The 27,926-nt window shown below is 37.6% G+C and overlaps 2 protein-coding genes across 4 annotated transcripts; both read left to right on the top strand.

The window, feature by feature from the left end:
- Window positions 1–235: 235 nt before the first annotated feature.
- Window positions 236–3,806, top strand: LOC115689509 (transcription initiation factor TFIID subunit 8). 2 transcript variants are annotated; one of them, XM_030615565.2, is made up of 2 exons: window positions 236–362; window positions 2,691–3,806. In XM_030615565.2, the coding sequence occupies exon 2, from the start codon at window positions 2,758–2,760 to the stop codon at window positions 3,610–3,612; it is 855 nt and encodes a 284-aa protein (XP_030471425.2). In that variant the 5' UTR covers window positions 236–362; window positions 2,691–2,757; the 3' UTR covers window positions 3,613–3,806. The 2 variants fall into 2 exon arrangements, with proteins under 2 accessions (XP_030471425.2, XP_030471426.2); XM_030615566.2 differs by lacking the exon at window positions 236–362 and adding an exon at window positions 393–595.
- A 12,625-nt stretch (window positions 3,807–16,431) lies between these two features.
- LOC115689497 (uncharacterized) lies at window positions 16,432–27,301 on the top strand. 2 transcript variants are annotated; one of them, XM_030615552.2, is made up of 16 exons: window positions 16,432–16,630; window positions 16,759–16,803; window positions 16,890–16,930; window positions 17,028–17,109; window positions 17,657–17,701; window positions 18,271–18,327; window positions 18,680–18,739; window positions 18,824–18,951; window positions 19,052–19,322; window positions 19,418–19,484; window positions 20,372–20,442; window positions 20,539–20,628; window positions 22,334–22,442; window positions 23,847–23,938; window positions 26,182–26,287; window positions 26,965–27,301. In XM_030615552.2, the coding sequence occupies exons 1-16, from the start codon at window positions 16,505–16,507 to the stop codon at window positions 27,096–27,098; spliced, it is 1,524 nt and encodes a 507-aa protein (XP_030471412.1). In that variant the 5' UTR covers window positions 16,432–16,504; the 3' UTR covers window positions 27,099–27,301. The 2 variants fall into 2 exon arrangements, with proteins under 2 accessions (XP_030471412.1, XP_056163115.1); XM_056307140.1 differs by lacking the exon at window positions 26,965–27,301 and adding an exon at window positions 26,560–26,902.
- The last annotated feature ends 625 nt before the right edge of the window (window positions 27,302–27,926 follow it).

Here is a 27,926-nt window from a genome sequence, read left to right as displayed (position 1 = left end):
GGGGGGAGTGGGGCGGGGGGCGTGGGTGCTGCATCTTTGCAGGAGTGCAGGGTTTTTTCTTGCCGCGTGCATTTTTTTTTTTTTGGCCCTGGACCCGGATTCCGGGCCGGTTCCCAATTTCTGGAACCAGGCCCCGTAGGCCACGGGCCGGTTCCGGTTCCGAACCGCGGGCCCGGTCAATGGTCCGGGCCGGGTTTGACCGGACCAAAACCGGCCCGTGGCCATGACTACTTGGGAAGGAAAAAAATAAATACTACTATCGCGCGGCAAAACTAAAAAGCAAAGTTCTCTCTCCGTTGGAGTTCTTCGTAGGGTTTGCAAGGTGCAGTGGCCTCCTTCCTTCGTCTCTGCCTCCACAACAGGTAATCTCTCTCTCTCTCTCTCTCTCTCTCTCTCTCTCTCTCCGGTGAATCCAAAGCTAAGTGACCCACTTCGACCGATGCGTAATTTGAATTCAGACCGTGGCCTACCTTTCTTGTTCCTTTGTTCGGGTGATGGGGGTTGAGCGCACACATACACAGGCACAGAGCGTTCTCTGCTAACAAGTTGTGAAAGACTATGTTGAGGGTCATCAGCTGGTGGGTGTTTGAGAGTGGTGGGTATTAGGGTTATTGTGAGTTGTAAATCGATCACGCTTTTTGGTTGGAACACATACTTGTTTTGTTTCGAATCTTGTGGAACTCTGCTTGGCAGAGAATTCATGGTTGGATGCTGTCATGTGCCCTAACTGCTTATAAATTTGTGCATGACAAGGTTTAATGATGTCGGGGACCGAAGGTCATACAAAAAGCCGGGTAAATTTGAGGGGACTGGTCTGATTATGTTTCGCAAGTCGTCGCCTTTGACTTCTAATAGTGATGTGATTTGTAAAATCATTATGGTTATAGAGAACACGAATTCTTATGGAAGTTTTCGTTCAAAGTTCGAGGTCGGGGTTGCTTTATGTAAGCGGACATAGATACCTCATTGAATTTTTCTACGCGTGGTATTGTTAGTTATGCAGGAAATTTAGAGGACCCTCAGAAGAATTTAGCGTACTGGTGGGGATCTGCCTCTAATTAATTAAGCCCTTTTGATAACATTGTCATGAATTGCATTTAAGTCCTCCATTTGCTGCGAGGACTCCCATTGTCATTAGCATCTGGAATTAAAAAAGTCTGTACATTCCAATATCAAAGGTCTGGCAATCATTCTCCTCCGTAGGTAATGTTACTTTTCTACAAAGCATAATGTCAGCTGTGACATTTCCAAGTTCCCACAATCATGTCATTAGCCCTTGGTCAGATTGTAGTTTTTGAACAAATATCAAGTCTGTAGAATTAAGTTGGTGAGTTTGGGCTTTTGGCAGAATGAATTAGGACTCTAGCCAGGATGTCATGCCAATTGTGCTTCACTAAAAGGCAATAAGTGCACTCAACATTCTTGAGTAGAATTTTTAGTAGTTGTTTGTGCAGAACCCTTAGGTAGTTGAACTGATATATTTGGTATTGGCTAAACAGCCCTGGATTTTCAAGTCAGGCTTTGTTCAAACTGTTGAAGCTAATTTACACAAAGACTACAGTGGTTCCTTCCTGCCAAAAATGATTATGAATATTAGTAAATAAGAGAAGATATCATGTTAGAATGTGCACATGGGCGCAAGAGGCTGGCTGTGTTCCTGAATGTTTACAGGTTCGTGACAAAGTATGTGGGCATGTGTGCACAATTGTGTGGTACTGCTTTGCCTTGAGCCACAAAGTATATATTGGGTTGATCGAAAGCCATTTGTTTCTTTTTATGCAATTACGTTGCTCTCTTTGGGAACTGCATTGTTAGTCTGGATGTGGCATTGTCCCCAAAATAAAGTGGTGTCAGATCGTGCTTTTGAAGATGTTGCAATATTTTTGCTTTCTGCTATGCAGAGTGGCATCAGTGAGAGTTGAAGTCCAGTAATTGAAGAATTGTTGACTAGTGAGATCTAGATATGGTTGATATCCTCTGTGATGGTAGTATGTGAAACTCATTCACCTCATGTTTGGAATAGGTGTGTGCATGTGTGACCAAAGTTTCTGTACTGTAGACAGACACTTCAGGCTATACTCTTGTGGCATAGTTCTTAGACCCCATTTAGTTCATTGCAGAATTGGGTTTATTAAGGAATGGGATCCGATTCTTATTTTTTTCCAAGTTTCAAGAGAAATCAAAACATAGAATCGTATTCCACATGGAATAGGATTTCTCAAAAACGCTGCTGCCGGTTGTCAGTCACTGGCTGCCGCTGCAGCCAATTGCTGGTCATTGGTTGTCTGTCACCAGCAGCTGGTCATCGGTCGCCGACCACCGCCTCTCACCTCTGCTCATCGCTGCCACCTTGCCACCACCACTGGTTCTCTTTCAAGGGGCCAAAACTTTTGGCAATCTCAATAATTGAAAATGGATAATGAGGTTCCTTGGAATGGAAGTGCTTGTCATGGAACCAAACAAGGCCTTCCTCCTTTTCCTTTGGCCAGAAGGTCGTTAGTTCTCTTGGTTGTACGGGTTTGGTTTTTCATCTTTTCCCTCTGGCCCTGAATTTTTTGCAGTTCGGAATAGGTCATGTTTGATTCTTTCAGATGGGATTCTTAATTGTGATGGTTGGATGATCAGTTTTCAGCTCTCTGGTGTGCGCATAGATAATGTAAACTAACACGAGATCTTTTGTTTTGATGCAGTAAAGGAAAAGAGGCTTATTGGCTCCTATGGTGTTAAGGATCATTGACCTTTTAGGGCAACCTTGCCATGAAACCAAAGTCGAAGAAACAGGAACATCGCTCGCTTGTAGCATCTAATCAGACAGAGTTCGCATCCTCAATAACCAAAATTGCAGTCTCTCAAATCTGCAAATCAGTAGGTTTCAAGGCTGCCCAACTCTATACGCTAGATATTCTTACAGATGTTGCCATAAGATACCTCCAATCAATTGCCAAATCCGCTGCAGCATATGCAAATGCTTCAAGTCGCACTCAGTCAAATTTGTTTGACCTTATTAATGCCCTCAACGACATCAACTCTGTATCTGGTTTCCATGGTGCTGCTTCTCTTCACAAGAACAGCGTAGCTGTGCTTGCGTCTGGTGTCTTGTGTGATCTCAACAACTTTGTAAAGAACTCGTGCGAAATCCCCTTTGCCAAACCTGTTCCCAAAGGAGGTGCGGTTGATTTGCCTTTACCTGTGATGCATTCTAGTGGTGGTACAAACTTCTCGAGCATTTCTCGGGGCCTGCACATACCAAGATGGCTCCCACCCTTTCCTGATATGGCTACTTTTGTAGAGAATCTTGAGATTTCATTTAGTCAAAGAAACCATGGTGAGCAGTTATGGGGAAGTATGTTATCATTGGAAAATCATGAGTCTAATGAGCCGATATTGGAGAATAAGAGGCCATCATCAAGGGGGCTGGAGGAACGGCGTGGGAAGGTGAAGTTCACCGTTGGAAAGGGAAGAAGAGCTGGAAATGGAATGGAAGGGGGTTTGAGGAAGGTGATTTGCGGCGGTGAGAAGAGGGTATATTGTAGGATCAGAAGTGACAATGATGAAATTGTTGAAACAGATGATGGTGATGGCATCAAGAGAAGGAAGACTTGCAAGTTTTAAAGGTTTGTAACGATGAAAATTCATCGCTATCGGCATGCTATGCCCAATTTTGGCCATTCTTTTGCTCTGAAAGTTTGAATACTCTCAGAGAGATTCTGGATGTAAAGTGAACGTTGTACTCATCTCTTAAATGCTCATGTTATGTCCTCTTTTTGCTCCTTGGATGGAATCAAGACAGGATGAAGCTATAAAGTGGAGTTGCATTGCATGTGCTCATCTAGATAGATTCTAGAGCTTGGCCAAAAAAGAGAAACAGCTTCTTACTGGTGCATCTGTTCCTCAAAAGTGGAGATTTTTTTTTATGGATTTCTTTTTACTAAATGTACGCTTTTTGTGGGAAAAAAAAAACAGTTTTGATGCACTCTTTTAATTGTGAATCTAAGGGTGTGTTTGTTTTTATGAAAATGATTTTCATGATATGATTTTCCAAACTTTTGCTGAAGGTGAATAAGTAATGGAAAATATTTTATGGTGAAGGAAAATAACTTTACTTAAAATAGAGGAAAATAGTTTCTCCATCTTAAAAAAAACGAAATTATTTTCTAAAACTCTTTTTCTTACTCACGCACGGCTTCAATTTACGTAGTATTCTCTCGCTCCCTACTAGTCTTCACTCCTCTTCCGTACATTCTGTATCTCCTCTTCATAGCAAATCCACAAGCTATTTCATCTTCTTTTCAAATCGATCCCTACCATTAGCTTCAATCACATATAAGCGCTTAATTAATCGTAGGTCTGTTGTGACCAAATCACCATTTGGTCATATGATTTTCCACTCCGCTATGTGACTCTTATTTTGTGGAGGATAATATGAAAGGTGTTTATGAAAGGCTCCGCCCCTTTTACTATAGACACATCTACTACTTTGGATTGACCACATTATCCCTTGCAAGTCCCAATTTATTATGCTTTTGGAACTTAAAATTTTTTAATTATGTTCTACCCATACAATGAAGACAATGGTCAAATTTGAGACCCACTCTTGACTTAAAAAATAGTTTACTCGGCAAATAGCTAACAAATGATTATGTTAATGAGTTGAATATTTATTTTTTGATGTATTTTACTAGGAAACAATTATTCTAAAAATAAACCAAGTGCGTGTAATCGAGCCAAAGATAATATTCCATGTAATAACGTTTTGAGCGGTGTCTTTACTTGAGTTTGCATGATAATAATGAATGTTTATAAATTTTTATGTACTTAATTCTGTCATTTTTTTTTCAAAATCATGTAGTTATCACATAAAAATAAATAAAAATTGAACTAACCGAATAAAATGAAAGTTAAGTGGTTAAAATACACTAAGAGATTAAGTTTGTTAATTGTTCGTTTTTTTTTTTTTTTTTGCATTCTTTTTTAGGTTGCTTTATTTTGATAAAAAGAAAAAAGAAAACTTAAAATTCATACTTCATATAGTAGTAGATCTTAAATAAGGATTTTGATATCATCTTAGTATCTTAAACTATAACTATAACGAAGAGAATGATATTTGAAGATAAGATCTAAACATCAAAAAGTTTTTTTTATCTTACTTTCAAGTCCACAGCCAAATTACTGAAAACCAACTATTTTTCTCAAAAATAATCTATACGAAAAATATTTTCTTACATTAAGAAACTTTCCCTGAAACAAATACATCATAAACTGTGTTTGAGAAATTGTAGTTGGATTGGTGCTACCACACCAAACTTTTGGTCAAATATGAGAATACTAAAAAATTTCCAACACTTTTCTATAGTTTAAAGTGTTTAGTTTTTTATTTCATGCTGTTTTACTTTTCAAGCTTAAGGAAGCCCTGGCAAGATATGACAGGAAGATTGGAGCAGATAATATTTTGTGCGCACCTTCGGCCTTTCGCATCCACCCCTTAATTTCCTAAGTCATGAAGCCAAGGACTAAAGATTTTAGCAACGCTTACACTAGAATTGGGAAAACTATCCAAAAATTTCTAAACCTATTGTGCAGTGGTCAAGTTAGTCCTAAAATTATTAATTTTTGTCCAATTTAGTCCTAAACATTTTCTTGATTTGCCGATATAACCTTTTCAACCATTTTAACTAGAAATCGCTAATGTGGACGTTGGGCATCCTATGTGGCACGGTTAGCACTAATGTGGATAATTTTTTACAATTTTGGCCAAAAATCGTTGAGGTTGTGGACCAATGAGGAGAATCGGAAAAACAAAACAAAAATAAAAAGGAAAGAAAAGGAAAGGAAAAATATTTAAAAAAAATAAAAAAAAATTTGAAAAAAATGTCCACATCAAAACCAGCCGTGCCACCTAGATGGCCAATGTCCACGTTAGCAATTTTCAATCAAAATTGGCTAGAAGGACTAGATTGGTAAATCGTTAAAACGTTTAGGACTAAATTGATCATTGAAAAATTTAGAACTGAATTAGCCGTCGTACGATAAATTTAAGACTTTTTGAACAATTATTGCCATTGGAATTTGATGTCTTTCTTCTTCTTCTTCTTCTTCTTTTGAACTGGAATTTGATATCTAAACAACATAGATCAAAGGCTTCAAGATCGTCCAATATCACTTCATTGAACTTGGTTTTAAGTTTCAAGATATATTAAACTAATGTACCTTCACATTGGCCCAAAAAGTAAAACTAATTTACCTTCACGTCATGTCTGGCTTTTGAGGAAAAAAAGAAGATAATAATCCATGTAGGGAAGGAAATTTACGTTTTAGAACTTTTATTGCAAAAAACTTTCATCTAAAAAATGAATGATTTGAAAGATATTTTTCTAAAAACGATCATTTATATTACTTGAAATAATTAGCCAATGAAAAAAATATTTTCATCATCGACAAGAATTTATGTCTAAATATTTTCGTAGACGATAAAATATTTTTCGCTCAATCATTTTTGTGAGGATTATAAGCGATCTTTTTTGGAACAATGTTTTTCTAATCATTCATTTTCTGCGAAACAGATGGAGCCTAAAATGCCAAAACTTTTGCCGAGTTGAACTGGATGTGCTTTTTTCCATTTCCCCAGGTGGAATATTTGCAATGTAAAGTTGATAAACAATGTCAAAACAGGCTTGCTCGTGCCACAAACGTGGGGTTTGGTTCGCAAAATAGAAAGAGGCAAGAATGAAATAAGTATTTCATAGGAATAAGCTTAGAGTAGAAATACTGAAGAATAATCTGCAGAATGGAATAATTATTTCAAGATTTAAGAACTCAATGTCTAGCTCAACAAAGACCTCTGAGTCAACTTTTAAGAACTCACAGTTTAGTTCAATCTTTAAGGCCTCGGAGTCCAGGTCGACTTCTAAGATCTCATATTCTAGTTCGATTTTTAAGACCTCGTAGTCTAACTCAACCTTTTAGACCTCAAAGTCTAGCTCGAACTTTAAAACCTGAGCACCTAGTTCAACCTTTAGGACCTTTGAGTCTAGTTCGACATTTTAGACCTCAGAGTCTAGCTCGATTTTTAAAGCCTCAAAGTCTAATTCCATCTTTAAGACCTCCAAGTCTAGTTCATTTTTGAAGACCCAAAATCTAGTTCAACCTTAGAGTTTAATTCAACCTTTTAAACCTTAATGTCTATCTCAACATTTTAGAACTCAAAGTCTAGTCCCATATTAAGACCTCAAAGTCTATCTCAACCTTTAAGGTCTTGGAGTCTAGTTCAATCTTTAAGACCTCCGAGTCTAATTAGACCTTTAATATCTCATAATATAGTTCGACCATTAAGACCTTATAGTCTAGTTCAACCTTTAAGACCTCGAATTTTAGTTATAACCATTCATACATTAGAATCTAGTTCAACGTATAGGTCCTCAGAGTCTAATTCAATTTTTAAGGCTACGGAGTCTAGATCCAACTCTTGCACCTCGAAGTCTAGGGTTCATAAGCCTAAATTCTATCTCGCCCTATTGGAATTTCCCTCAGTTTACATAGTCCAGTCTAATCGTCCTTAGCTCACCCGGATCTTTGAACCCATTTTCACCCTTATTGCCTTTTTGATCCGACATTCAATCATGTTTTTTAGGGTTAACTTTTGAAAGTCCCATCGATCCTAATTTTCATTCAACCACTAAATTTCGATTTTTCTATTATTACATCTTTGTTTAACCTATCTTTCCCAGCAGCTTCGAATCGAGATCTCAGGCAACTGTTCTTCTCGCTTTAATAATAGAGAGGGAGGAGCGTATCCTCGGCCTTGGACAAAAATTGAGGTTGCAGTGACATTCTCATAAGCGACATTGATAACAGGGAGGGGCAGCTATTGTCACTTCTAATTTTGCCCTTCATTTTACCAAAAAAGTCATTAAGTTTGACGTGAGGTTGATCAAGAGTTGAGGCCTAAAACATATTTTAAACCTCAAAAATGGGTTTTGCTTGTAAAAGCGAGTCTTTGACACCCATATTACTACTACAATCCGACATTCAATATTTCGAAGCAGCCGAAAATTTGCGATTTCAAGATTTTGATCGTATGTCCCAAAACTAGATATCAGAAGCATTAATAAAGCTGAATGGATGTCGGACAAGGAAATAATCGCCGGCCTAACTTCAGTTAATCCTTCCAATACTTGAAAAAAAGAAAGATCTTGGAGCTCAAAACCAAACCTAGAGGGCCCTGGAATCATGCAAATATTGCCAGACCCCTAAAGTATGGTAGATGATGAATTTTGAAAATGATAAATCACTGACACGATACTCGGTTCATAGACTCGAGTATTAGGCCCTGTATGGGTTTAAAAATCGGGTCCACAATTTCGTGATTTCACCTAGTAATATTGGCCTCGTCAAAAAGCTCTTGACCCGAGCGTTCTAACGACGCAAAAATCATGTGAATCGAACATCGAATGCCTAATATATGGACTCGGAAAGAGTGAGCCTCAACTCAAAGTACACACGCCTCTCGAGGAGGCATTTGAGGTGGCCTATTTCACCTATTTGTGCTCGTTTGGGGAGGAAAATAAAAAATAAAAAAAAGAGAGGAAGGAGGGGACGTTATGATCTCTACAACGCTCTCCAGAAATTCTCTTGATTTCGGCATTGTGATGTTTTCAACGTATGTATCCCGACATTCGATTGCAAACTCTTCACTCTCTATGTAGCGACTCTATGTACTAGAATGTGGTTTTATAGGAATTCCATTTTACATGATCAAGCTATTCCAAATCCTTCCCCGGCAATTAAGTTGGTTTTACAGGAGTTCATGGAATTCTCGAACAAGTTCAAGGAAGAAAACACAGTCGCACCAAGTTCAGAAGCCGATTCGATTGGAGTAGGAATAGACACTTGGCTCCCACCGTCAGATCAAGAGCTCAAATTTAATGTAGATGGTGCGTGGAAAGATAACAAAGGAGCCATATGTATCATTGCACGATCGGCTAGCGGATTAGTAGTCCAAGCTTGGACAAGGAGAGGTCGTTGGAACTCGCCTTTGGAAGTGGAAGCAGCAGCTCTCCTTCTCGCTTGCAATTATGCTCGGTCCCGGGCATTCGAAAGCGATCTTTGAAAGCGATTGTAAGGTCTTAATTGATGCCATCTAACAAAAGGGTCTTTGCCCTTGGAGTATTCAACCTTTCGTTGCAAATTCTCGCTTTCAATTTCAGCACAATCCATGTTGGAGCTTGGACTGGACCCGTAGATCCAAGAATGGAGCTGCTCATGCACTTGCAAATTGGGCCTCCAATCATATAGGCACCAAATCCTCTTTTCTTTACCATGATCTCCCTGCTAGAGTTAAAAATATTGTACTAGTAGAGTCTTCTTTTATATTTCGCTCTAATGTAGGTAATGCTTCCTTTTTGTAATTGCTTTGTTTGCAATATAAAGTTTAATTTCTAGCAAAAAAAACGTATGTATCCCGACACTCTCCATTTCAGTTTCAAATAGAAATACCCGGGGATAATTGTTCAAAACGTACTAAACCTATTATACAAAACCCAAACAGGTTAAATTTAACACAAAAGTCACAGTCGCCCACATAGCGAAAAACCTAAATAAAACAGGAGAATGTTTATCCAAACACGTCGGGCAGTCAACGCCCCGGACCTTTCTTTCAAAAAAATGTGGCACGGCAAGCAAGGGACCGGCAAACCACCAATAACACCCAAGCACAAAAAATCAAGTGGAAGAATACACCAACAACGAAGCACTGAGCAAAAACACATACACCAAAGATCAATAACAAGCAATCACCAATTCTGATTCACTTATTAAAGAAATCAGCCAACAATGACACAAAAACAGCGATAACACCAGCAGCAAACAGCGCACGACGAAATATTTTTGTTTAGGGGTTAAAAATTTAATCCCTAATTTTCTATGCAAATTACACTAAATGATACGCCAAAATTTAGGTGTCAACAGCGATCAATTCACTCATAAATCTTTTAATTGTGTCAATTTAGTCTTAAACATTTTGTCGACTTGCCAATTTAGTCCACGTGTAAAATGACTCGAGCCTTTCCATGCCTCTCGAGATTTCTTGGATTTGCCGTAATATGCTTCCCTGTATAAATGAGAACGTGGGGATTATGCCGATTGTTTCTTTTCTAATTGCCGCGTGACCTAAATCTTGATAATATAAAGCTTTATTGTTTCAATTTTTCCTAACTTGGCACACATAATTTCGGCAAGCTTAATCCAATTAATTTAATTAAGCTCAAAACCTCTCTCGCTTAAGTCCATTGGCTCCAGTTGAATTATATGGGCTTAATTAAAATGCTCATAATATCATATGCAATTATTATCCGAATTATTATTAGTTATTGCAGCAATATTATTAGTAAATTCAACTCTAATTCCGTCACCTTTATTGCTATTTAACTTAAAGCAATTTCTTCTAAGATGTCCCCTATAGACAACACCACCAGTTTCAAACTGATTTCATCTATTTATATTCACATTACTCTTACTAACACAAGCACTAATTCTTCATCTATCTTCACTTACTAAAGCAGTAGGCATGAGTTCACCATATTCTCTCTACGGATGTCTTCACTCAAAATCAAATAGGGAACCTCATTAAACGTCAAACATCTTGATCCAGAAGAATTACTAACAACAGTGACAATAGTATTCTAACTATTAGGCAATGAAGATAATATAATCAAAGCAAGTACCACATCATCAAAGTCAATCTCAACTGAATTCAATTTATTAACAACCACATTGAATTTATTAATATGATCAACAATTGACGCATATTCACCCATCTTTAAGTTAAACAAACATTGCATCAAGTAGATTTTGTTCATCGCAGATGGCTTCTCATATATGTCCAACATACCTTCATCAAACCCGCAATAGTCTTCTCTTTTGTGATGTTAAACACAAAAAGAATGAGCCAACGTGAACCGGATACCACACAATACTGGTCTATTCACCAATTTCCAATCAGCTTATTTCATCAGCTCTAACTTCTTCCCAAATAAAGGTACGTGTAGATTTCACTGGTACAAAATAATCATTAATTTTTTTTTTTTGGTAACCGAGGTGTCCGGGCCAGCTTGCGCGCACCTCGACTATTCCTCGGGGGAGACTAGAACAGCAACCCACCGCCATGACCCCCCACTTAAATCACAAGTGTTCAGCTGGGGAATCGAACCTGGGACCAGTGCGCCTAACCACACAATCCCAAGTACGCCATAACCAACTGAGCTACCTATGGGTGGGTAATAATCATTAATTTGCGTCTTCTAGAAACCAAAACCTTTTCCCATCAAATCTGTTGATTTTTGCTTTTCCTTCCTCTCTTGCCATTGATTCGCTTCAACTTAGCTAAGCTTGGTTTTGATACTAATTATTGCTGATAGTAAGCGATCTAATGATAAAATAAACAAAACAATAAAATAAATTGAACATTAGATTTTACATGATCAGTTGGTGTAACCAACGTCCATGGAGAAAGCAGCAAACATTCTACTATAAATCAAACTATACAACAAAAATTTACAGTTATACTCAAATCACTCAATTACTCTTGGTGTTTCCCATTCCCCTATTACATCGAATAACCACACACAATTTTTAGCCTTCACAATTTCTCATGAAATAATTTTTCAATCTCACGAAAGAATTAAGCATATTTTATCACAAGATTTATTGCCTTCAATACTCTCGAATTTTTCCGGATGTAATTTGACGTAAAAGCTCCCACCTTGGATTACGGGCAGAATAGCTTACGGCCGCAACAATCTAAGACAACTCACTCAATACCGATTCTTCGTGATCAACAGAGAAAACCACAAGTATATATACACACACACACACACACACAGCCCACGAAAAAGCAAAAGCCCTAAGAATCCATGCATTGAATGTATTCCGAAACAAAAACAGGAAATTTGTTTCCTCCCGTGACTTGGACTCCAATATTGACTTTCCTCTTTACGGTCAAAGTCTAATATTACTTTGGACTCCAATGCCAAACTGGAAATGTAGATTTCAATGGCGGACGTACACAAATATTCACCTTTGGTGACTTTTCTTTGATCGACCGGGCTTCCTTTATGATTTATCTTGGGTTGGCTTTCGTTCACGTGCTTAAATTCGAGATATAATTTCAACAAGAACGACGAAAAAATTATCATCAAACTAAATGAACTCACGGATACGCTGATCAACTCGAAAGGGGTTACTTTGCTCTCACAACTTCATACTTCGTCTTGTCATATAGAATTTCAAAGTCATCACTCCTGAAGGAGGGGCAATACGAAAGTGGGCTGAGTACCATGATAACCACAATGAACATTTGGCCAACTGTCCTTATAATCTTTAGGCCTAGTGGATATCTACTGGAAGACAGAGGAAAGAGAGTTTTGAAAGAAAAGTTCTTTCGCATTGAGGAAGGTAAACCTCTTGTGGTGCTGAAGATCGATGGAGCCGTAAGGGAGGCCCCCCATCCACACTTGCGCGTTTGCACTTGGCTGACTATTGTTCATCTACCTGAAGGTAGCTATTGTTGTTTACGTCGCTTTAAGTTCTTGATATTGTTGGTGGGCAGGGCATATTCACCACGAGAATAGAGTAACAAGACCTCATCCATCCAACTTGCCATCTAACGGAACGAGAAGAGGAAGAAGTGGATCTTGACACGACAGTCTTACCATACAATGAGGGCCGTTCATGTCCAGAATCTCCACCTCTTTAATTATAGGGATAAGCGCATTAAAAGTCCTAAAAATTATCACGAAAGTGAAATTAAGTCCTAAAATTTTAAAAATGTAATCTAGTCCTAAAACTTATCAAATTAGTCCAATCAAGTCATTCCGTTGATTTCACTTTTTAAAAGTTTTTGGACTCGATTAAACTTTCGTGATAAGTTTTATGACTTGATTGTACTTTTTAAAAGTTTTAAGGCTTTCCGTACACTTATCCTATGTCTATGCCTCCAGTGTTGTTTCTATCTTTATATCTACTTCTAATCGAGTTAATTTTGTTGAAGTCTGGTGTTTGTTTTTATGGATGTCTATGTTGCCCCGCTATATGTCTTATGACATGGGTGTGATCTGTTTCTTTGATTTATTTCTGAATGTATTAGCGCGGTTCATCCGTGTAATCTCAATCTATGCTATGTTTTGGTTTTCACTCTACTATCTTTTGTGCTTTTCTGTGGAGCGGTATCGCTAGCCGCTACAGTGGGACGTTTGTGAAACATATGCGCTCCGCTGAAACATCCCAGAATGGGCCTCCAAGACATATTTGAATCTGTCCCGTTATGGATTGCTTACTTAAGCGTCCTATCCCATAATCAGAAACTATTTTTTAAAATATGGCTAGGTCTTGACGCTCGGGTACCGAGACCCCACACCTATATCCATGCTCTCGAGATCCTAGTGCCTATGCCTCAGTCGTCGGCAACTATGCCCGATTACCCTATTCCCACGCCCAATTCATTTGCGCTTGGGCCCAAGTCCATCGACATCGAGCCTGGTTCCATGGCAGCCAAGCTCGAGTCTGCCGAGGATAGGCCCAAGTCCCTCAAGGCTGGATTAGGACCCTAGTGCTCGTGCTCGGGTCCTAGGTGCCCATGCATGAGTTCCTAGTGGCTGAACCAAGAAACTCTGGCTCTTGCGACCGAAATCCAGGCACTTGGGCTTGGTGACCTAGCGGCTCGACCCAAGTACCCCTAGGCCCGACGCTTGACCTGGGGTCCTCGGCATTCTAGTCTAGTACCTTGGCAGCCAAGCTTGGGTCTCTCAACGCTAAGCCCAAAACCGCAGTGCTCATGCTGAGTTTAAGGCGGCTGTGCCCAAATCCAAGGAATCCCAAAGGCCGATCAGGAGTCCCCTGTGGCATCTACACTTTTAAGGTTTTCAAGAGGTTTCAAAATTGAGGTACTTGGGACATTTGGACATCCTCCAGCAAGAGATGAACTTGAAACGGTTTCCACATTTGTAGTCGCAGATTTCGAAAACACGAACACTTCGTGGTCAAATCGGATCCAGAAAGATAAGAAATCACCTGCTTACGTGGCTCTTTCGAGGACAATGGGTTCCTTCGTTGTCATTTATTGTGTGTGCTCTAGTATGTTGATATTTTTCTGGTTTCACCTCATTATATTCCAAAGGTATACTAACATAAATAGTTTCTGAACTTTGACTCAATATGTAATATAGTCCTTAAACTTTGAATTTGTTCAATGAGTTCTTGAACTTTATTTCAATGTGTAATGTCATTCCAGAACTTTTAATTTATTCAATATGTCTCTAAACTTTTAGTTTATGTCCAATCTAGTTCCTAAATTATATGAAATATTCAATGCTATCCTTGAGCTTGAATTAATAGATGGACAATATTGAACATTTCATATAGTCTATGAACTAAATTGAACATGTATCAACAGTTCAAGGACTACATTGAATAAATTTAAAGTTCAAGGACGATATTTCACATTGGGCTAAATTTCAGAGATCACATTGAACAAATTAATAGTTTAGGGACTACATTATATATTGGGCCAAATTTCAGGGACCATTCATGTCATTTTTTCAAATTTGAATAGGTGGACAAGATATGTACAAGGTGGCTATACACAGGTGAAAAATCAAAAAGAAACAATGTGTACAAGGAGAAAACTGTAACCGAAAACAAAAAAAATAGTGAACAGTTCTTGTAACGAAAAAAAAGAAAGAAAGGTCTACTTAAATAGTTAGCACATATCATATGGAGAGAAAAACATAATAATTTAGTTTCCATCACACAACATATAAAAAGTAACTTATTTTGTTCATTCATTAGAGTTGCTTATTTCAACCATAATGATAAAACAAATGCCGACAAAAACCATAAGAGAAAAAAATAAATTATTTTACAATTTATAGAAGTATTTATGTTATGAAAAATTTAACTCAATAAAACTTATATTATACTTTAATGATGTAGCATATGTAGCCTTTAAATAACACGAGAAAATACTAACAAGTTTTCCTTAAAATGATGGAAAATAATTTCGAGTTCATTTCTAGATTTCAGGCAAACACTATAAAATATTGTGACGTCTTGGATAATATTTTTCAGGAAAATCAAATTTTCAGCTAAAAACATAAGACTAAATGGATGAGTCCATGGACCTTGAACTTTGATCTTTGTATGGGGAGATAATCTATTGTATATAATTTGAAAGGTTAAAGTGATCATCTTACTTTTAAAAGATCTCAACTCAATTTTTTTTTTCGTTCCCGAGATATCTTTGATTAATTACTTCACAAATAATTTCTCCATGGATAAATAAGTAAGCTGATGGTTCAGTTTTATCTCTCCCGTATCTTAATATTAGAATGCAGTTTTTTTTTTATATCCAACAACAACCTTTTCTGAAATATGTTTCTCTTTTCCACATATATTAATACAAGTTCTTTGTATTATTCATCTTAATGAATAATTTATTTTCCTAATTTAATTACCCAGATGTTTTGTAATAAATTAATTTTACTTAATATTTTAAATAGCAATTTCTTAGATACATATATTGTGTGTGCACCGAATAGAAATCCAAACTACTATAAAAAAAAAAAGGAGACCTAGCTAATTTTCTAAGGAATCTCAATACATAATTATCTTCCTTCAAATTTCTTTAATTACTTATTTTACAAATATCGTGTCCATAGCCACATGCCTAATTTCATTTTACCTCTCACATTTTTCTATATTAAAATTTGGATATTTTCTATCATACGAACATTTTTCCTAAAAAGATTCCAGATCTCAAAATATTTTTCTCTTTCCATAAACATTTATACGACGTTCTACATACTTTTGTTTTAACCGTAATTTCTTTTATATTATATAATAATTCGAATATTGGTTAATAAAATTGTTTCTTTCTACTCTACACTTTTTGCACATTAAAGAATATATTTACGGGAAAATGACAAATGATTTTTGAACTTTGATCCAATATGTAATATGGTTTCTGAAATTTTAATTTATTTAATGTGGTCATTGAATTGTAACCCGATGTGCAATGTGATTCATAAACTTCTAATTTATTCAATGTGATCTCTAGATTTTTAGTATATATTCAATTTAGTTCATGAACTATATGAAAAAATTCAAGGTTGTCCTTGAACTTGTATTAACGGAAATATTTTCAAACAGTTCAGAAATTATGTTGAACATGTACCAAATTGAAAGTTCACGTATCTCATTATATATCGGGGACCATATTGCATGTTAAGTAATAACTCAGGGACCATTTGTCTGCATTTTACGCGTGGCTTCGAAGTTATGCGGGAAATAGCACAATCTAGAGCGGGCTGGAGTTCTCTGTCGGGATCGTTAGTGGGCCCCGCAGCAGCCTCCGAAGAACCCAACCCTACGACCGTTTAAGACTCCTCCTCCTCCTCCTCCACCGTCCGAGCGAAACTGGAACATCGCCGACGAGGAAGAGGAAGAAGACCACGACATGGGCGCGAGCGACACGAAGGAGCAAATCGACGTGAGGTCGGTCGTGGAAGCTATCTCCGCCGACGACGCCGGCGGCGCCCCTCTCTACCAGGTCGAGAGCCTCTGCATGCGCTGCCACGAAAACGTACCCTCCCTCTCTCTCTCTCTCTCGCGCGCAATGTGTTCGTTGGCGATTGCTTACTGTCTTGCGATGACGAATTGCTGTGCCCCCTGTCTTCGTTTTTCGCTGAATGATCATCGTTTGGTCGGCAGGGAGTGACGAGATTCCTGCTTACGTTGATTCCTCACTTTAGAAAGGTATGTCGATGCTTTGTTTCGATGAGGTTTGCAAATGATCGTTGGTTCTTTTTTTTTTTTTAACTGAATTCTTCCCGCTCTTGCAGGTCTTGCTGTCGGCTTTCGATTGCCCACACTGTGGTGAGAGGTAAATTAACTTCTTCTTCTTCTTCTTTGGCGACTGCGGTAGTTTGTTGCAAATGCGGCATTTTTGTTTGTTTGTTTTGAACCCTTGTATGTCGCAGGAACAATGAAGTTCAGTTTGCTGGCGAGATCCAACCTCGGGGATGTTGCTACAGGTTGGAGGTTCCTGCAGGCGACCAGAAGGTTTTGCTAATTGGAGTTTGATGCTTTTCGTTTTTAATTGGTCATGATTTTTGTTGTTCTCCTTATAGTTCCTCCTTTTTGTTTGTCGTGAAAGGACGAAGTAAAGTTTCTTAAATTTGTTAATGAAACTGCTGCTGCTGACATGTTGTCTGGTCATTTGGATGCCATCTTTTTTTTCTTTTTAACCTTATTGACTTCTAGTTTCGCTTTGTGTAAAAAGAGTTTGTGTGGAAGATCTTCATTGTATGAAACTGCAGCTGCCGATATACTGTTAGGAGTTAATAATTTGTATATTAGTTTTTTCGGGTGTTGACTCGTTTGCGACTTTTAATTTTGCATTGTGTAAAAAGAGATTATGTTGAATTTCTTGTTGTTTCGCATTTTACACATGCAGTGCATTGGTTTTGATGAGGTAGTATCTTGGTTGTGGGTTGCTGTTCCCTGTATTGAGAATGCCAGTGCTTATTATCTCTCTTGATGAAGAGTGAAGTGAAGATCATCCTGCGAACTTTTTTATGTACTTATTGTAGACGCTTTATGATTGCAGATGCTCAACCGGCAAGTTGTGAAATCTGAATCTGCCACTATCAAGGTATTTCAATGTGTAATCTATTAGGTAATGTACCGGTTTTCCACTTCATTGGCTCTCCCCTACCCAAAAAGAAAATAAAGAGCAGCCCAATCTTGCTTCAGTAATTTGATGTTACTGCAGGTTAAGTTGCATGTTGGCTAGTTGTGCATAGTGATATATAAACATGTTTGGATTCAAGTGGCTCTATCGTGATGATGCAGCACTCATTTGGTGAATGTGCTACTGGGCCATGTTTTTGGAAAATGACATGCCAAAGTAGTCAGCTTGCTATCTCTGCATTATATACTGTGATGAGGCAGTTTGTCCATTTAATTGGAATTTTTTTCTTGAAACTGCTGCTTAGCATGAACCTTTATGGCTGTTGGAATGAGGAGTCTTATATTATCTCAGTTGAACTTCCAGAAGTTAGATCTCCACACGTATTCATCTACCTCTGAGCAATTTTGGCTATTTTGTGCTTTTGAATTCCTTGACAAATACGTTTGAATTCTCTTGTTTTAAATATACTGATTGGATAATTTTATCTGTGTGCACTCGGGAGTTTAATTTAGCTATCCTTTTTACCGCAGATTCCTGAATTGGATTTCGAAATTCCTCCTGAGGCTCAAAGGGGATCCTTGTCAACGGTAGCCTCTAAACCTTTCTTTCTTTCAATTTGTGATTAGGCATTCTTCTTTTGTCCGTATCTGATGCAGTGCACCTTCCTTTGTTATTTTTTTTCTCAAGCGGAGACTTTTTAAATCTGTTAGGTGGCTAATAGTTGGATGACTTTCTGGGTTTTCCTGCAGTAATTCATTAAGTTCATTGATATCCTGAAAATCTCGGGTTTTCTGGATTTGCTTGTGTAATAGATTTAAAGATGCATAGGCAGTCTCTGATTCAGATGTCCTCAATATGCAGCATTTTCATCTCCATTCTTTCTTACTTTTCGTCACTGCTGCAGTTCTAATAACATCTCCTATGATCTTATGGGCATAGGTTGAAGGGATATTGGTACGAGCCACAGAAGAACTGCAAGCCCTCCAAGAAGAACGCAAGGTTCCTGAAAATCTTAGTTCCAGTAATTATTGCTGTATTACTTGTGTGCATTGTCTCTCAGTATATCAAACACCCTCTTTCCAGAAAGTGGACCCGCAGACAGCTGAAGCGATTGATCAGTTTTTGTTAAAACTGAAAGCTTGTGCCTCAGGAGATTCTCCATTTACCTTTATCTTGGATGATCCCGCTGGAAACAGCTTCATTGAGAACCTGTAAGGAATATCTGGCCTCAATTGGGTAGTTCATGAATGATTGTCATATAATTGGTACCTGTAAATTCTTTATCTGAACAAATATATTGACATGCAACAGTTTTGCCCCATCCCCTGATCCCTCACTTACTATCAAGTTTTATGAGCGGACACCAGAACAACAAGCTTTATTAGGGTACCTTGTCGACCCTGCACAGTGTAGAGAAGTTGGTGATGGAGTGACAACAGAGGAAATGGAAAGTGTTGTTCCAGAACCAAGAAGAAGAGAACCGCATGGTGCAGTTGGAGCAGCAGCCGCTCATCGTGCAATTGCTCAGAGTAATAGTGTAGAGATTGCTGATGTTATGTTTCGTTACTCAGCGCCCGAAGAAGTAAGTGTTGCCAATTTTGGAAAAGAAGCTTTGTGGCCATGCTGGCAATTTTGTTATTGCTTCAGATAATTGCTCATGGATCTCCTCTTTAATAGGTTATGACTTTCCCTTCGACTTGTGGAGCTTGTGCTGCTAGTTGTGAAACTCGAATGTTCGTCACCAGTATCCTTTTCAATTCTATGACACTTGGTGATAGTTTTGTCAATTGAGTAGTTTTAATATTCTAGTATACATCCGTGGTTTTTTGTTTTGAATGAGTAAATGTATAGGACATTCATTTTTCTGACATGGGAGAGCTTTTCTTCTGGTTTACTTTGTTATGGTTTTAGTAGATATTTCAATTGCGTATTGGCTCCATCCAATTTTTAGGACATATGCTAAGTAAAAGTAAACAAGTGTAATTGTTAATCTCAATTGTGTATTGGCTCTATCCTATTTTTTAGAATATGTGCTCAGTAACAGTAAACAAGTGTAACCACCCGCCTGGGTGGCGCTGCTGGAAAGGGCACTCTTCCTCTCACAAAAGGTTGGGTGTTCGAATTCCAGGCGCCGCAGGGTGACTTAACCGGTGCACGTGTGTGGTGGCTAGCACGTGTCGCCCCCAGGGTTTACCTCCCGGCTGTCGGCCGTGCGGAGGTTCCCTGGGTTACCCAAAAAAAAAAAAAAAAAAAAAACAGTAAACAAGTGTAATTATTAATCTGGGATTGATTTGATGAATCTATTTCTTCATGCTTGAAATTACTTGACATAATCAAGCTGTCTGTTATGTGAGATATAAGATAGCAGGACAAGGATTAGTTTCTTCTTTAGATGACATGCTAATATATCTATGAAAGTAAAAAGCAGGAGGAGGAGGAGAATTCTCTCTGGGCAGAAAGACCAAATATCCATTGGGAAAATCCTAAGAATAGTCAGGGACAGATTGGAACTTTAGGATTATATGTTACTATTAACAGGGTATGTTTGTTCTGAAGGGCGATAGTGCTTTTATGTGTGGAGCTTTAGATACAGTTTTCAAAATACATATTTGTTGAGCTTAAGTCATGAAGATATCCCATACTTTCAAGAAGTAATTGTGATGGCGTCGACATGCGATGCCTGTGGTTATCGTAATTCAGAGGTTTGCAGTTGTTGTTCGTGTAGCTTACTCCTAGTCCATGTACTTTGTCGTTTATTTACCATAGCAGCTTGTCAACATTAATGTTTTATCTTGCAGTTGAAGCCTGGTGGTCGAATTCCTGAGAAGGGGAAGAGAATATCTCTTTGTGTGAAGAATACAGAAGATTTAAGCCGTGATGTTATTAAGGTTTGGATGATATTCTTGCAAGCAATTTATGTTAATCTTATCTCGTTATTTGTTCGTGTTCCATATATTCCTGACTGCCTCCTGCTTCTGCTGATTTAATTCAATAATGACTTAAATGTTGACATCACAATGAGCTCATAGCCCATTGAAAGGTTGTTTCCTAGATTCCATCACCTTATCCATTGTGTCAACAGTAGTTACATTATTTCAAATAATGCATTGTGCGGGACCTCTAATTTGTTATGGTGGTCAGAACTGGTTTAAGGAAGTGGCTAGCTGTACGAAAGTCAAATTTCTATCTTCTCAATTGCTGAAAGCAGGATAATCAGTTTTTGAAAATAATGACAACGGTCTAGCAAAATCATGGCTCCTTTCTCTCTGATTCCTTGCCATTTGTTCTTTGTCTATGACAATGTAGTATAATAAGTTCCTTCTATGTCCTCCCTCACTTTTTCCCTTCAGTGTTAGTGAGTTCTTCTCAGTTACCTTCAGCTGCCTCTGCCCCAAGCTCGTAGGTTTTAGAGAGAAGGACAGTATTTTCGCCCACCATAAACTTAAACAGCTTTTGGATGGTGTAATATTGCACTACTTTAGGTTCTGTATTATGCCTTCCTGGATTGCTCCTCCTAGTTTCAGTGCTGTCCTGATAAGTTACAGAGAATATTTCTCGATTTCAGGTGACAGGACTCCACTTTTCATTACGTCAAGTGCGTCACTACTGTTTCTACCTGAGATATTTATCAAATAATTCAATCAAAACTTCTACCTCTTGCACCTTTGGTTTTTTTTTTTGTCTTCTGGATTGTTGTTTTTTCCTGGGTAACAATTTTTTTTATCTTCTCGATCCTTTCTTTATTGAAGTCTTTTGCCCTCTTTTGTGCCGCTGGCTTTCATTCTCATCTGTCGTTTTCTATCCTCAGACAGCAGCTGACATGAAATAATTACTGCTTTGGTCTCCCACTTCCTATTTGACTAGAATGCACATTGGCTTTCACATTCATCTTTAATTTCTGATCTCATCAAAGTTTCACATTTTCTTTTTAATTCTGTTATCGATTGTTGTCCTGGTTTTCTAACCTGGACCTTCCATTACTTCCCTCCATGTTAGTCACTTTCCTTGCCTTACACTCGTGGACAGCATTTTATTATTTTCTTCATACTTTTAATGTCTCTATCATAGTATGATGCAGAGCAAATTTGCCATAAGATCTCTACAGCAAATGAAGGATTGTTATGAGTAGGAAAATTTTTTCCAGAGCTTGAACTTCTAGTTCCTGAGGATAGTTATTTCTGTTTTCTTCCCTTTTTTGTGGAGTAAGGAAAGTGGAAATGGCCAGAATATAGTTTCTCTTCTTTTCTTTGGCCTTCAGGATTACTGAAGGAAGAAATTCTGATGAAGGCACAAGTTTGGTGCCCAGGATCAGAGAGAAGGGATTTTAAGAACAGAAAGACGGAATGAAATCAAAATATTACATGAGCTATTGCCAACAAAACCTGTTTATTGTAGATTGACTCTGTAGGAAAGAAAACATCGTTATTCTTTCTTTGTTTTATGATGTTGTGTGACTGCTATAGACGTAATCGAGGAGTATGTGGCAAAGCATAATCAATATGTCTAGAACTAATACATGAGAGCTGAAAGATGTTTCTTGTATTTTACAGTCATAAACTCTCATCTGATTGGAAACTTTATGAATTTCTGTAGTCTGATACTGCCAGCGTGAGTGTTCCAGAGCTTGAGTTGGAGCTTGCGAGTGGCACTTTAGGTGGAGTCGTTACCACTGTTGAAGGATTGATCTCCAAGATAAGTGAAAGTGAGTATTCATACTGCTCTGTTCTATCATTCTATCACTTTATTGTCCTGTGTACCCAGTTTGGTTTACCTTTTGTAATTGAATTGAGTGAGGCCAAATATAGATCTGAAGCACACATGAAGTATTTTTTATGTTTGAGTTGCATGCTGTGAAATTGAACATAAATGATGCTCATGCCTGGTTGGAAATCCTAATGTTAATCAGTTGGAATCGCCATTTGGTGACGTGGAAACAGAGTTAACAATAAATGCCTAATAGTCAAGTTTGTCTTTGCTCAAAAGAGGCTTTCCTACCCTGTTAAAAATGAATGTCAACTGATGATTACTGGTGGTATCGGAACTGAGATGATTTCATCATTGACTCTGCACTGTCGGGCTAGTGCCTGGCTCTTGAGTTGGACTTTTGGCGCAAGTTAATCGAATGATATTCTCATTGAAGTCAATTGAGTTGCTTGTCATTTATCTCATGATTCTTTACTACCTTTGCAAACATCCGGCTTCTTTTGGGTGCATATCTTTATGTTTTGGGATACGAACTAAGTGGTTGTTCAGGGGAGTTCTTGAAAACTTATTCTAAAATGTTTTTGCTGATAGAAAAGATTTTTAGTTGCTTTTAAGAATGTAAATGTGCTTGCTGGGCTTCAATTTGATAATTATTTTCACCAAGTAAGTACCTTGTTAAAATCACTCGCATACTATTACAAAATGTTCCAGAAGTTCAAGTAAGTTTTTGAGTCAAGGAAATGGAATCGATCGTATTTGTCCAAATTGTAGGCTTTTTTTTAATGAGGAAACCTATCTCAGATAGGAAAACCTCGGCCCTTAAATGTTCCTCTTACCTCATGGTTCAAGTAAGATGCAAGCCAAAGCATAGCTAGGTGGCCCAAATATGAAATTATATGCACTTGGTGTTATGTGCAATCGAACCTATGCCATGCACCTAATCAACACATGCAAGACTATGAGTTTAATTACTTGATATAATAGTTGCAAAGTGTTTTTTTTTTAATGTAGAGATGGCATTATCAAAGAACTTTAAGAGTAGGGATGATATGATTTCAGACATGGAATTTCATGGGATCTCAAGCTGACTTTAAAATCTCAGTGGAAGATGCATCTTATGTGAATAATTTCATTTTCAATTCAACATGTTTGTCTGTTTGAAGAATTGGGTGGAAAGATTATATCAATGGATACATAGAAAATTGGAAACTTTAAGTACCACGAATTGATTGTCTTGTGTGCATTTATAGTTTATTCATTGGTTCCACTTCAAGTGATAAGGTTTATAAGATTGTTTAGCAGATTATTCCGAGAGCATTTCTTGTTCTGTATGTATAATGGTCAGTAGTATATTCGTCAATAAGGCAGTTTTTAACTTAAGTGAACATCCCTATGACTGTAGGCCTTGAGAGGGTGCATGGATTTACTTTTGGAGATAGTCTGGATGATCACAAGAAAGCAAAGTGGAAAGACTTTAAAGAAAGACTACGGAAGGTAAAGTATGATTGCAAAGAAAAAACTTTTATTAGGTTGAAGGATTGTTTAGATATGCCTCCCTTCATAATGATCTGTCATCCCATGTTGCATATTTCCTTTTTTCCTTCGCTCTTCTTTTTTACGTGTTATTTTGAGTCAACTTTTTTACTGATAGGACTGTGCAATTAATTGAGTGTGGAAGTGCCATGATGAGATGGAGCAGATTCCAAAAATTCAGTTTTGCCGAAAACGGAATTTTTTTCATGGATGGTAAATATGTAAATATTGATGGCAAGTAAAAAGTGACTGGTAATTTGTTAGTCCAGTCTACTATTTATAATTTACCAATGATATGACAATTTTACCATCAACGAACCCAATAGTGTATTACCACTTGTTTTTAGATTTTTACAAGTAGGCGCATAATCGCTTGTAAGTTAAATATTAAAAACTATCAATGAAATTATCAATGAAATTACAATTTTACGATAAACAAACACAATAACAGATTTCTGCTTTTTTTTTTTTTTTTTTTTTTTTACAATTGGTTGTATAACTGTTTGTAAGTTAACTATTAAATGATAATTTTACCATCCACAAACCCAATAGTGGCTTACCGCTTGTTTTTTAGATTTTACAAGTGGGTCTGTTATATAGTTTACTAGAAGTCTCGGTTAACGTTTGTAACTTATGAACAAAGTAACTATTTTACTATTGTAAATTTTTAGTTGATTAGTAACATTCTTTCGAATCCAGACAATTAAACCTTCAAATCCAGAAGAAATTAGAGAAAACATTTCTTATTTCTTTCCTTCGTGAAACCTGAATTGATTTCTAATACTACCATGCTAAAGCAATTTTAGTAGACACAACAAACGAATACCTGGGATCGATTCCCCAGCACTGCTATCGCGATTTAAGTGGGGGGCCATGGCGGTGGGTTGCTGTGCTAGTTCCCCTTGAGGTATAGTCGTTGTTGGCTGTCGGCCGTACGTGCGGTTCCTTGATTATCAAAATATATATATATAGATTATCTCCTTACGAAACTTAACTTTTTCTTAGATCTTACTTCCATAATCATCAATAATCTCCTTCAGTTTAACATATGCAGTAACGATTTCATCAAGAAAAATCAATGAATAGAGAAATCGAAGTTCTCAAAGTAATATTTAGAACCTTATAATTGATCGAAACCTCAATTATTTATTGTGCAACTTATTACCTAGTTACCTCAAAAAACTAAGATGTTAGCGTGTGAGTTACAAGATTTAGATGAAGGGAAAAATTTAGAACTAAAAGTCAATCCCCACAGGATGATTTGTAGATGTTCTATTCTCACTGCTAGGATTTGGCTTTGAGTAGTAAACATATAAGATACTTCGTGAGTATCTCCTGTTGCTTGGACTTGCTTTTTGGTTTAGCAATGAGGTTGGGACCAACTGCAGGCCTTTTAATTCACCCCTTTTTAGTTTAGTCTTTCATTTTCTTTAAATGTCAATTGGCAGCTGAGGTGCAGACATATTTGAAAGAACTTGTCCTCTTACAGCTTGAAATGGGACTCTTTAGAGGCTTTTCTGATGTGATTGAGTTCTGAAAGTTAACACTTTCAGCACTTAATTTGCATATATTGCAGTTGGTAATTATTCCTTACATTAGATGCGAAAATCATTTTGGATTAGGGTATGACGCAGGAATTTACCGAGAAATAAGCTGCTTAGTACGCATATAAATTAGTTTGTCAGATCATTGATTGGTGAATTTCAGTGTACATTTCCACCTATTTTCCCATTGCTAAAGAAAAGTTGACTTTATTAAATAACTTAATTGTAAGTCTTTAAACATTACAATTCACATTCTGCATAATATAACATGTATTCTCGTATAATTTCCAAGTAATTAGAGCACAATATAATCGAAGCAATGGGGTTTTTCCACATTTCATCAAGTTGAGTACTTTATGAACATTCTCCTTGTGGATGCATTTCCGAATTGGTGTTGTTGTTCTTTTTTATTTTTTTATTTTTTTGAGGGGGGGGGGGGTGGGGGGGTGTTTGGATAAATCAGCTGTAATCATATCCAAACAGCACAGATGAAGCAGGCTCAGTCAGCAAGAAATAGATGGCTAGTTTTTCTTTCACTATGTCCTTTGAGAAGGAAAGAAGTATTTTATTATCTGCTTCAGACATTCGTGGCTTGTTCTGTTAAGTTCAAGTAGTTGCTTATGTTCGTCTAGTCACTCTGGAAGCTTGAATATGCTGCAGCTTTTAAGTCTGGAGGACCACTGGACTTTGGTTCTGGATGATGCACTGGCAAATTCTTTCATTGCCCCAATAACTGACGATATTAAGGACGACCATCAGTTGACATGTAAGTTTGTTTTTCCCTACTAGCTTGCCTGTCCTACTACTATTGGGATGTGAGATTGACATGTTACTGGAAAAAGAAAAAGGAGGCTACATTGGCAAATTTACATTTGGTATTAATGATTTGTCCTCATTTTCAAAAAAGTGCCCAAAAAGCTGCTTGAGGACTATATGTCCCTTTGTAGTAGCTGTAAGTGTTGGAGAATATAGTAGTCCGTTTAGGTGCCAGCGATTCTTTATGGGAAAGAGGCAATTCTGATGGTGGTAATGTTGCAGCTTCCAGTATTGCCAATTGGTAATGTCTTGATGGCAAAAGATACATGATCTCATCCAGGCAGGTTTCTTGCACAAATGTTGCCTACCAAGGAAACCACAGGGTTTGACACCGGCAGTGGCAGATACAGATCCGTCTGACCACTGTTGACCAGGGGAGGGTTTATATTTATCCCAAAAGGAAGAGACAGTATCTGAGATACGCAATAACTTGCATATAATGTCTCAACTTGTAAATGAGACTTACGAGGGAGCTATACAAGTACATTAATGGAAGTATTAGTTGTGTTCCAGCATAGAGTGAATTTTTTCATGTGACCAAAGATGGATGCATGCTGAGTAATTCTCTTCTTTGTGTCAATGAACCATTTTTTCTCTTCTGACAATTCTTGCCCGACTTGTTTGCAGTTGAGGAGTATCAAAGGTCGTGGGAGCAGAATGAGGATTTGGGTCTGAATGATATGGACACTTCTTGTGCTGATGCCGCTTATGACTCATCGAATGATCAACTCAACGATGGATCGGTTGCAGAACAACATTAGTTTGTGATATTAATGCTACTAATTGGCAGGCAACCTCTTCTCTGTCCTTAGGTTTTTCTCTTTCCCTCCTTTAACTCTGTTCTTTTTCTAAGTTATGGAGGGATGGAGTATGTTGAGCTCCGCTTACGAGGTTTGTATTCTGTAGCATAGTAATGTGTCAATGCCATGATAAAGTTATATATAGCTTTTTTATTTTCTGGCCATGATGAAGTCATTTATGGCTGACTCTAGAGTCTCATGAGTATCTATTTAACTGGCTGCTCACTTTTGTACTTTGGTGAAAATGGGGAGATGATTGTGTTGCCTGTACTTCAAGGTAGTTGCTAAGTCAAGGTGTTTGACTCAATAGCCATACTTGCTTAATAACAATCCAATAACAATTTGATGATCATATTCTTCTTTGTTGAATTGTCACCAGAAAAATGTTCTTCCCATGAAACAGTATTTTCCTCCTTGAAGAGTTTGTTCTTTGATTTGTTCTGCCTTTGAGGTTTTAAGACTTCGAGTTAGAATTATCTCTAATCTAGGTAGTGCATTTGGTCCAACACGATTGATCATTGATCCTTTGTCAATCTGCATCCCGCTAGAAAATTTAAAAGCTATAGAAATATATGCTCTTATTCTCGTTTCGCGAGTACTAAACATTTGCTATATGGAAGTAACCTTGGTTCTACCATGTTTCATGTTTCATCCATCTTTATGAATCATGGCTTAGAAGTTTCCTCAAGTACTTTTGAAAGTTTAGGACACCAGCAATCATTTCCTCCTCTTCGTGTATAAGAAGATTTACTTGTTTATGTTATTTGATTCTTCTTTGGTAAGAGTTCG

Source organism: Syzygium oleosum, unplaced genomic scaffold, assembly GCF_021117445.2.
Source record: "Syzygium oleosum isolate NSW1041296 unplaced genomic scaffold, Sole_v2.1 Sole_v2.50, whole genome shotgun sequence".
Classification (NCBI taxonomy): domain Eukaryota; kingdom Viridiplantae; phylum Streptophyta; class Magnoliopsida; order Myrtales; family Myrtaceae; genus Syzygium; species Syzygium oleosum.
The sequence above is the reverse complement of the archived record's forward strand: the minus strand, read 5'-3'. Positions and strand labels throughout refer to the sequence as shown.